This window comes from Muntiacus reevesi, chromosome 12 (assembly GCF_963930625.1).
Source record: "Muntiacus reevesi chromosome 12, mMunRee1.1, whole genome shotgun sequence".
NCBI lineage: Eukaryota > Metazoa > Chordata > Mammalia > Artiodactyla > Cervidae > Muntiacus > Muntiacus reevesi.
In genome coordinates, this window is record NC_089260.1 from 43,507,330 (window position 1) to 43,519,330 (window position 12,001).

General features: G+C 39.6%; 1 protein-coding gene across 1 annotated transcript in view; it reads left to right on the plus strand.

Annotated features, from left to right (window-relative positions):
• The window catches only part of TRPA1 (transient receptor potential cation channel subfamily A member 1), a 56,026-nt gene extending 53,553 nt beyond the window's left edge, over positions 1-2,473 (plus strand). The window contains exon 27 of the mRNA XM_065902877.1: positions 709-2,473. Within this exon, the coding sequence (XP_065758949.1) occupies positions 709-913 (205 nt within the window). The 3' untranslated portion in view covers positions 914-2,473. The remainder of the gene's footprint in view (positions 1-708) is intronic.
• Positions 2,474-12,001: the final 9,528 nt, after the last annotated feature.

Genomic DNA, 12,001 nt, shown 5'->3' on the forward strand with positions numbered 1-12,001 from the left:
ATACTGAGAATTTTGAGACTGCTTCTTTTTAAACCCAACAACTGATTTGCTGCTACTGACAAATCATTTTGCCTAACAGTATCCTAAACTGCATTCTTCATCAGCTATCTGAATTCTTACATCAAAACTCTAGAAGCTTTGAGGATCCCTGGAGAAACTATGCAGTGTACAGTGGTAAAGCCTGAGGGCTTCAGGGCTAATTTACCTGCTTTCAAAGACCTACTCAACTGTTTTCAAACTGCACGACCCTAGGCAAGGTGTTTAACATTCCTGTGCAACTAACTGTGTTTTAATCTTTAAAATGGGGATGAAAATTTAACTTGGGAGAACCACTTAAACTTTTAAAATATGTATTCATTAAGAGGATCATGACTACTGAAAGTGAAAGTGATAGTCACTCCGTCAAGTCGGACTCTTTGAGACCTTATGGACTGTAGCCTGCCAGGCTTCTCTGTCCATGGGATTTCTGTCCATATTCTTTCCAGGCAAGAATACAGGAGTGGAGTGCATTTTCCTTCTCCAGGGGATCTTCCCAACCCAGGGATTGAACCCAGGTCTCCTGCATTGCAGGCAGATTCTTAATCATCTGAGCCACCAGGGAAGCCCTTGGTACAGTTGATCTGATCTAGAACCCAGTATGTAGCCTTCCTGTACTCAAGGACTGAAAGGATAATTGAAAATTAACCCATGAAATGTGTTTCCTTTCAGGCTGAAGGATCTCGGTTCTCTTCTGGAAAAACAGCATGAGCTTATTAAACTCATCATTCAGAAGATGGAAATCATCTCTGAGACAGAGGATGAAGATTACCACAGTTCTTTTCAAGACAGGTTTAAGAAACAGCAGTTAGAACAAAGGAATAGCAAATGGAATTGTGTATTGAGGGCAGTAAAGGCAAAAACACACAGCCCTTGAGTATCAGTTGTCCAACCGTGCACCGGCTTCCTGATGGTCGGGTGGGGGGGTTATGTGACTTACTGGGTCTACATTCCAATTTGGCAAGAGTGAAGAAAAAAGCAGAAATGTAATTCTGATTTCTCTATATGTGAAATCATGGTTCCTGTATTCTATATAAAAGGTAGACTCTCTGTTTCTCTTCATATTTTCTGCCAGTCACTATGTACAGGGATTATCCTTGCTAATAAGTTCAGGTTGGACTTTACCTCGAATTATTTGAGTGGGTAGAAAGCTCATTTACTAGAACACACATTGTAATGATAAGGAGTAATATGTGTAATAACTATTAAGCTAGAATACAAATGTCAGTACTGAATCCCTGCTTAATAATTTACAGTAGGGCCATGCATTAGACAATGAAGTATTGTATGAGATCCCACCACTTGGTGTTAAAACTCTGTGTTGAAAAACTCTGTGCATGGAACTCTGCATGCTCTGTTCCCACCAAATAAATTCCCCACCTTCAGGCTGCTCCTAACACACCTGAAGTCACTTTGAGATGAGGTCCCAATTAATAGACCTTCTGTTATACATGAATTTCACTATATGTAGCATCTGTGATTTCTGTATATTTTGTTTGCCGCTGATGATAATAAATGTAATATCTATATAGCCACCCCAGGGATTATTGTGTAAGCCTTTCTATTATTAATACATTTGTTTTTGAGATTTGCAAAAACACCTCGATCATATATGTCCTTTTTCTTTTGATGTCCAGTACAAAGTATGATCAACACCTCATCATTGATCTTTCAAAGTCCTTCTCTTGTTTCATTTTCCTCTTCGCCTTAAGTCTCATGGTACTCCCCCCCAGGAAACACCCTCTTTGATGAACGTCTTTGACCGGGTATGCATTTTTGTGTTTTGCTGAACAGTGTTAAGTTTGGGGTGTGTTTTTACTTACCTAGGTGATTTGCTATGCTCTCTTTCTTACTTCTTGTTCTTACTTACTTCTTGTTCTCTTGCTTACTTCTTTCCATTGGACATTATGTCTGCAGGACATAACTGAGTTGCCCCCTGTCCAGTTAGTAAGAACTCCTGACAGTTGCTCACCGTCATGGTGTACACCCCCACAGAGGACTCATCTCTGCTCCAGAGATGGACACAGTGGTGTCTTCCCCCTTCCTCCATCACACACATTCCAAGACACTGTCATACAAACAGGTCAAATGCTGAGTGACAATATATATTATGAAAAAAACAACATAGAGAACAGACTTGTGAACACAGCAGGGGAAGGAGAGGTTGAGACGAATTGAGAAAGTAGAATTGAAACATACACATTATCATATGTAAAACAGATAGCTAATGGGAAGAGCATCAAAGAACTGATTCTTTCAAACTGTGGTGCTGGAAAAGACTCTTGAGAGTCCCTTGGACAGCAAGGAGATCAAACTAGTCTATCCTGAAGGAAATCCACCCTGAATATTCATTGGTAGGACTGATACTGAAGCTCCAATACTTTGTCCACCTGATGCAATGAGCCAACTCATTGGAAAAGACCCTGATGATGGGGAAGATTGAGGGCAGGAAGATAAGGGGGCAACAGAGAATAAGATTGTTGGATGGCATCACCGACACAATGGACATGAGTTTGAGCAAACTCAGGGAGATAGTGGACAGGGAAGCCTGGTGTGCTGCAGTCCATGGGGTCGCAAAGAGTTAGACATGACTGAACAACAACAATGGGAAGAAGCTGTATAATACAGGGAGCTCAAACTGGTGCTCTGTGACAACCTAGAGGGGTGGGACGGAGTTGGGGGTGAGAGGGAGGTTCAAGGGGGAGGGCACATATGTATACTTATGACTGATTCACATTGTTGTATGACAGAAACCAACATAACATTATAAAGCAATTATTCTTCAATTTAAAAATAAATGACAATGTATGGCAAAGACCACTACAATATTGTAAAGTAATTACCCTCCAGTGAATAAAAATAAATGGAAAAAATAAAAATAAATAAATAAATAAAAATAAATGGGGAAAAAAAAAAACGCTTCATGGTTTCCCATCTCCTACCTATTACTGTCTCTCTTCCACCCAGAATGGCCTCTGTCTCCTCTCTCCAACTTTTTTCCACTTCAATTTAAATGGCATCTCCACTTGGAAGTCTCCTAATGCCCTGAGATGGTGCTCCCTGCCTCCTTTGAACTAGAGACTGTATTTCTCCTTTGCCACTTCTGTCTGTTGCACTGACCGCTAGGGGGTAGACTCTTGAGGTCAGTGATTGACTATCATGAATAGCCTCAAGCAATCTAAAGAATTCCATCCTGTTTCTTTTTTCATTTTTCTTTTTATCCTGTGTAGTTTCTGGCCCAGGGCCTTGAGTAATAGATAATAACAGATGCTCGATGAACATAAATACATAAATAATAAAAATCAGGGAAAATAATAAACACGATAAGCCTGAGAGGCACTGTAAGAAAACTGGTCCAGCCTGCCTCTGAAAGGCAGTGTAGTGCCCCTATTCTGTTGGTTCTTGTCCTAGAGACGTTGAATCATTTTCCTCTAACTGGTGGGAGAAACACTGACACACCACTTTTCTGCCTTTTTTTCACTGTGTTAATCTGCATTAATCTTGTATTAATACTTCTCTGGTAGCTCAGCTGGTAAAGAATCCGCCTGCAATGCAGGAGACCCCAGTTCAATTCCTGGGTCAGGAAGATCCCCTAAGAAGGGATATGCTACCCACTCCAGTATTCTGGCCTGGAGAATCCCCATGGACAGAGGAGCCTGGTGGGCTACAGTTCATGGGGCCGCAAAGAGTCAGACGTGAGTGACTAAGCACACACATTGAGAAAGAAAACTCTAGGAAGAGAAAATTACAACTTCAGTTGTTGTTCAGCTGTTTTTAAAACTGGTAGAGAAGGGAAGGAAGAGAGGGATGATTATGGCTCCTGAAAGGAAGGACAGTATGTCAGTACTAGCAAAACCTGAAGGGAGGGTCTCACAAGCACTTTCTACACAAGCTGCAAGAATCTAATTGTGAAGCAATACTGAGGCTCAAGAATCTGTGAGAATAACAACCAGCTCTGCGATAGCCCCTCAGACAATTGTTCTCAGAACTCGAATTCTTCATCAGGGCCTTCTGTGAGCGTGGTCCAGGGACAAAGCAGGATCCTCAGTTTAATCCCCACTTAAGGACTTCGACAAAAAGAGGAACAGATGGGAGACAAATCAAGGAGCTACAAATTGACTCAGTAAAGGCAAACGCCATCCAACTCACCCAAGAGCCACATTCTGTACAGATAAAAGCTTTGATTCTGAAGAAGCCAAAGTTGTCTGAGGAAACCATAGTAGAGACAAACCCAAAGCGGGGTTGAAGAGTGCAGACATCTTTGCTTTCAGAACACCTCAGGCAGACACAAGAGCTTTTGTGCTGTGTGCTAAGTCGCTTCAGTCGTGTCCAACTCTTTTGCGACCCTGTGGACCACAGCCCACCAGGCTCCTCTGTCCATGGGATTCTCCAGGCAAGAATACTGCAGTGGGTTGCCATGCCCTCCTCCAGGGGATCTTCCCAACCCAGGGATTGAAACCACATCTCTTATGTCCACAACCAGATAAACCAGCAAGTTGCAAGTTTACTGTGACACAGGGTGGTATCCTCAGCCATTGAGATGCAGATCAGGTCCTCTGAAGGAAGGAAACCAGTAAACCCAACTGCAGTCTTCAGCTAGGGACTCAAAGCCTCTTCCACCCCAGCAGAGAGGGTCGATCATCAGACAGCCTGATGGCCTCGAGGGTTTTGCCTCAAATGCTGAGTATGTCACAGAAAGCAGGGAAGTCCCCAGAACTACAACACTGAACTACCTGTAAAAATGCCTGCAATTCCCACCATGCAGTGTCACTTTGAAAACCTTACCAAATAAAAATCTGCAAAATATATGTAATCTTCCAAATTTAAATACGATGAGAAATGCATTAATCAGAGGAGTGGAACCCCAGTTCTGCAGCAGGTACAGTGCTGCCTGGAGTCTAATGGTCAATACTGTCCTTCCTTCTTAGTTCTTGAGGAATGAAGGGGCCCGTTTTCATTCAAATCACTGTTGTCTCACCACTCAGCACACAAGCCCTGTGTGCACACTCTACCTTCCTACAATTTCTGTGCTGCCTTGAAATGGATTTGACCCAAGCTGATAAGTGACACTGCCAAAAAATGGGAGAAAATCAGGGATTTGGGAACTTTCCATAAACTGATGAATGACAATCCACAGAACTTTGAAACGTGGACTATGTTAATTTCATAATATGAAGTGTAGAAGTATACCACCTATGTGACTGGTCAATTTTTTTAAAATGCTACATTTTTAAAGTAGTTTCCATTTAAGTAGTTTTTAAGGCAGTATTTTTTTTTTTTAACTCTTGAAGAAAAGTCAGTGAGAGAAAAAGCTAAATTCTGTGAAAATATTTTGACGTATGTTTGTTACTGACATTTGAAATCCTAGGGTTTCCCAGGTGGTGCAGTGGTAAAGAATCTGCCTGCCAAAGCAGTAAATGAAAGCGACAAGGGTTCGATCCCTGGGTTGGGAAGATCCCCTGGAGGAGGAAATGGCAACTCACTTCAGTAGTCTTGCCTGGAAAATTCCATGTACAGAGGAGCCTGGCAGGCTGCAGTCCATGGGGTCACAAAGAGTCGGACAGGACTGAGGCACGCGAGAGAGAGAGAGAGAGAGAGAGAGAGAGAGAGGTTTATGATAAGAAACATCAAAATGTGGCAAGTTCCTTGCTATCAATATACTACCCAGGGCTTCATTGCTGTTCTTTGCACATGGATATTCAGCAAGAGAAGTTATCTGTGAAAAGTTGAATTGGTGCTTCTGGTTTTTCCCAAGACTAGTACACAACAATTGAAATCCAATTTGAAACAGAATAAAATAGGGCCAAAAAAGTGGTAAGTTGTTTGAAAAATTATTTTTTAGCTTCTAAGGTTGTTTATAATTTGAAAAGCAAGTAACTAAAGCAAACAATGCGGGGAAGGCCTCTGTGGTTGGGTGCAGCTCTACTGCTTGGGTAAAATGTTTCCTAAGATTCAGTTCCTTACCTACTGGGAAAAGATGAATGAGGAAAGTCAATATGGGTGTTTTGATTAAATCATTCATTTAAAAAATGGCATTCACAAAAATAAGTACAATTTTAAATGTTTTTGGTTATTGTTAATATTTTCTTTTTAAAAAATATCTAAGGAAATTATTATCATGGAAAAATATTACATGCACAGAGTAGGGCTTCCCTGGTGGCTCAGGGAGTAAAGAATCCCCCTGCAATGCAGGAAATGTGGGTTTGATCCCTGGGTTGAGAAGATCCCCTGGAGTAGAGCGTGGCAACCCACTCCAGTATTCTTGCCTGGAGAATCCCATGGACAGAGGAGCCTGGTGGGCTACAGTTCATAGGGTCTCAAAGAATCAGACACAGCTGAATTGTGACAGCATGCATACATACACAGAGAATCAGAAAAAGTAATTGGCTGCAGAATTTAAGCTCACATGGATATATATATACATATCTTCGTATTTTGAAAAGTGACATTCTATGAACTATTCACAAGTGAATATACTGAGTTACTACTGAAGATAATTTCTGAAATGTAAAATCAGATTTAAACAATACATTTCAAATGATACAGATCAAAGGAGTACATGGCAAACTATAACTACACATTGGGGCTCTTGTGCTCATATACAGAATTCTGTGTGTGTAACCTGAAACTTTTTATTGAGATGTGAATCAGATGCTTTTGAATTAAACAAAGAAAGTGTCACTGACAAAAAGAAAAACACAACTACTTAGTCATTTAGCAGCTATCATACCCTTCAAAGAAGATGATTTAAGGCAACACAAACAAAAATACACTTCCAGCTTAACCTGACCATGTAAATATTCTAGAGTCAGCCCCAGACAGGGGCTTCAACCCTGCACAGCTAATGACACTTGTGACCCACTGAAATCCCAGCTGGAATTAGCCTGTCTGCACTGCACTTTAAAAACAAGTCAGAAAAAGGCAAACTTTCTGTTCTTCTGGTGCCGTGTGTATATATTTTGGCTATTTCAGGATATAAGGTAATGGAAAAAAAAGCACCTTTTGTTTCATTTTTCACCATAATGAGGAGTACATTTGACGTGTACGACAATTTCACTAGATAAGACAGGAACAATAAAACACAGGGTCGAAACACAAAGAAAAGAATGCTTTCTGAGGTCCTACTGGGCACACATAGTTGTTTTATGATGTTTTAAAACTCAAAATAACTGATCATGCCTAAGCATGTTCCATACTTTGGAAAAAGGGACATTTATGAAACCTTACTTACTTATCAACAAATATTTCAAGAGATCAAGAACAGCATAACATGTATATAACATGTATGTATACAACACAGGACATAGATGTTTATGGGAAAGTGAAGAACCTCTTTGTAAATTTCCATTGTATAGGTTTCAAAGATCAAGCCAGTGCAATATAACTGTAGATTATATCAATATATTTTGTATTGATCACTGACAGTTCTGGTAACTGTAAAAAAGGTCAAATCATTTGCATTTCACAGCTATGCATGGTGATCAGGGGATAAATACTGCCTCATGCATTATTTTAGCAAAGAGTTGATTCTACTCAAATCAAAGTTAAAGATAGTGTGCCATTTGTGACTAAAGTGTGACATTTGAAACTAAAGAAATATAGGTTAGATTATTTTTGAAAAATTTTTAAGTAACTACAAACATAATTTAAACAGAATAAATACATATCAGTGCACTAAAATAGAGAAGAAAATAAGCAAAAACAAACAATATAATCAAAGCATTAAAAAAGGAAAACAATGAGACCCACAACAATCCAAAATCATAAACAACAGAAAAATAATAAAATCTATCAATTCTGACAACAGATATAAACATTAGTAAAAGCAAAAATACTCTCCATTTGGGTTAAGAAATTTAATTAACTAGAGAATAATCTAAAACAGCCTTATAGAAAGATGAGCAAAGGTAAAAGTGAAAATGTAAGCAATAGGAGTGACGAAATGAACTTAGCACAAAGAATTCAAGGGAAAAATTTAAAATTAGAAAAATACATTGCTTTACGCTGATAAAAGTTTTGATCTATTAGGAAGTCATGAGTTATTAACCTTTTTGTTTCAAGTAAGTTATCAAAATGTGTCAAGCCATACCTGGTAGTCATGAATCATTGATAGAAATACTGCGGGAGAATCTTATCACACCTCCATTAGCCTAATCCCAGCTCTACGTTTATGAATTGTGTGACCCACAAAGGTTATTAAAACATAGTTGCCGAGGAACCAACAGAGAAGAGTCGGCTAGGTTGTGGCAGAGAGTAGCAGCTGCTGGGGTAACGCAGGTGCCAAAATTAGGTTCCCAGACTAGAAGAGGGCCTGGTCAGAAAGATGGGTCTTTGGAGACAGGAGGGTTTAAGGAACCTTTAGGCTCTTGATTATAATTTTTAGTATTACTTCCTCATCTGACCCAAGGTTAACCTCTTTTGATCCCAGCCCACTTTTTCCCCCTTCCAATTTCTGACATTAAAATCCCATTTTGCCTAATAAATCAGAGTTTTAAAAGTTTAAAATAAAAAAAAAGCTTAAAACAGTAAAGAGTTTATAACCCTTGGAATTTGAGTTTGTGAGTAGAGAGAGAAAATAACTAAATCTGAACCGTTACTGGGTCTGGCTTTCTTCCTCTTTTATCTGATTTTTATTGACAAAAATGAAGCTATTTTAATCCATATGCCAATTGAGAGGATACTGATTCCTCCCTGGGTCCCTTCCCCAGTTAATCTACTATCTAAACTTTAGTTGAATGAGACCTGCCCTCTTCATGCTACCAAAATTTAGTCTTGCCCTCTGCTCCCTCCAAATCTTGCTCTTCATATGGGTTTGTCCCATATTCCCTTGTGCATGCATGCTTAGTCATTTCAGTCATATCCAACTCCTTGCAAACCTATGGACTATAGCCTGTCAGGCTCTTCAGTCCATGGGATTTTCCAGGCAAGGATACTGGAATGGATTGCAATGCCTTTCTCCAACTCAGGGATCGAACCCACATCTCCTGAATTGTAGGTGGATTATTTATCGAGCCACAAGGGAACCCCCCATATTCCCTCATGTGTTCATTCCAAACAGGATACTTGTTTCAACAGTTGGTTCTCATGGTGAATAGTATATATTCCAGGAGTGTCATCTACTCTTTCACTGAGACGCTAGATGACTCTTGATTCTGGGATGTTCTAGTGCCTTGCTGTTAAAAGCAAGGTCTTTTGGACCAGCAGCATGGGCATCCTCTGGAAGCTTCTTAGAAATGCAGAGTCTCAGGCCCCAATCTAGACCCACTGAGTCAGAATCTGCATTTTAACAAGGTCCCTGGTGATTCAGGGGCTTCTCTGATAGCTTAGTTGGTAAAGAAGCTGCCTGCAATGCAGGAGACCCCAGTTTGATTCCTGGGTCAGGAAGATCTGCTGGAGAAGGGATACGCTAACCACTCCAGTGTTCTTGGGCTTCTCTTGTGGTTCAGTTGGTAAAGAATCTGCCTGCAATGTGGGAGACCTGGGTTCGATCCCTGGGTTGGGAAGATCCCCTGGAGAAGGGAAAGGCTACCCACTCTAGTATTCTGGCCTAGAGAAGCACTGCTATAGTGATTGTTTCAAACTACTATTATTGCATACATGATTTTAAAAACCTACAATCAAATACAGGAAATGCTCATATTTAACCACCCCCACTTCAGTTTCACAATGCATACTGACTTAATAAAGGCTCTGATAAAACCTGTAGTGAACAAACCAATATATTTTGTTTTTATAACATAATAAGTTTGATATTTACTACCCACGGATCCCCTGTCACATGGTAGCTATTAATATCCTTCAGAATTCACAATCTATGGAACATATTTTGGGAAATGCTGAGCTAACGGACGTAATATGATGAAAGAAAGCAAAACAACAATCAGGCACTTCTTTGGATTTCAGTTTCCTTACCCATGCATTGGGGATAAATCTTGACTTATTGACAGCTAAGAAAAAGATGAAATAGATGTGAAAGCTCTTTGAAAATTTAATTCACTTATTTATTCACTTAGAAAATATTTATGAGTGCTTTCTCTGTTGGTAGGTGTGGGGGCTACAGCAATGAGAGAAGCAGATGCAGTTCCTACTTCCATGGAGCCAAAAATCAATTTCAAGTGAATTAAGGATTAAGATCTAAAGACCACAAATGTATGTAGTGATTTCCCTGAGGTAGTCAACTTCTAAAGGAATCCTATAAGTGTTAGTTTAACTCAAAATTATTTATTTACTTAGCAGAATGCCTTCTCAAACCCACAGGGAATAGGAGTACCTACTGGCTAATAATAATAATAATGTGAGCATTTATATAGAACTTACTAATAGGTAGTTTTTAATCAAAGTCATGCTGGCCAGCCAGCCTCTTATGTATAATATTTGCCAGTTTCCATGGTGTAAATATTCTCCTCAAGGCCAATTACTGCAAGCTACTAATATGACATAACCGAATATGGGAATGGGAAGATTTGTAGATTCAGAAAAGATGTAACCTCTCAGTCCTTGTGAGCCAGTACAAACAGAACACCATGGCATGAACCATCCTTAAGTAGTTCATGTAAAATAAATCATAACCACTTGGGAAGAAAATGACTATTATGTTTCCCCCATTTTACAGATGGGGAAATTGAGGTATGGAATGATTACAAAATGTTTTCCAAGATCATGTGACAAGTAAACGAGAGCTAGGATTTGAATCCAGGGACATACAACTCTAGAAGTCCTACCTTTAGACAATATAGCCAGTGCTTAGTGGAAAGTTCTGATGCATAATAATTCCTTCAGTTTGTGTCACTCAACTCCATCTCATTCATTCATGCATTCATTCTACAAGGAGGAGTCAATGATGGGAAATATAACACTTTGACTGAAATGCTGATAACTGCTCCGCTGAAATGAGAGTATTCTATGTGGGAACTAAAATAAACTAACATTTGGGTGTGGCTAACACATTCCTGGTGATAGAGTACTTGTACTTTCATGGGACAGTCACCAGATTCCTTTGGTTTGGCATGCCAGATAAACTGAGATTTGGCCAAAACTGTTCTTTGGTAACTGCTAAGAGATTATGATAGACGTTCCAGTGGGCATGCAGATCATGTTATTCCTATTATCTGAATGGTAAAGCTATTGTCCTGGTTATTTTATACAGACTTTGGTTAGGATAGTATATTAGTTTGCTAGGGCTGCCATAACAAAGTACCACAAACTGGTGGTTCAACAAAAGAAAATTATTCTGTAACAATTCTGGAGACTAGAAGTCCAAGATCAAGGTATCAGCAGAGTTAGTTCTCTCAGGGCTATGAGATAGGATCTTCTCCATGCTTTTCACCTAGTTTCTGATGACTGGCCTTCTTTGGCTTGTAAAAGCATCATCCAGATCTGTGTCTTCATTTTCACATGGGATTCTCCCTCTGTACATGTCTGTGCCCAAATTTCTCCTTTTTGTAAGAACATCAGTCATCTTGGATTAAAGCCCACCTTATGACCTCATTGTAATTACATCTGAATGACTCTGTTTCCAAATAAGGTCACATACCGAGGCACGGGGGGTTAGAACTTCAACATACGAATTTCACGGGGGATAAAATTCACCTCGTAACCGATCTGCTTATAAGAGCAAAACTCAAAATAACACCTATAAATGAAAAGTTTAAAGTTAAAATGATATAAATCAATGGTTGATTTCTCTGTGTCATCATAAAGGCTAGAGGTAAGGAGTACAGGGCTAATATAGCCACCTTGCTCCATAGAATCCTTTGCACATCATCCAACCCTTGTCTTCAAGGTCCAAAATGTTGGCATCCAAGGTTCTAGACTGTGGATTGCAGGAAGGACCAGGATAAAGGACTGCAGCAATGGTCTCTTAAAGAAGATTCCTAAGATCTGTATGTATTATACCACATATATTCTATTATATTTGGATTTAGCAAAATGACTATATTTTGCTTTGAGAGAAGTTGAGAAATAC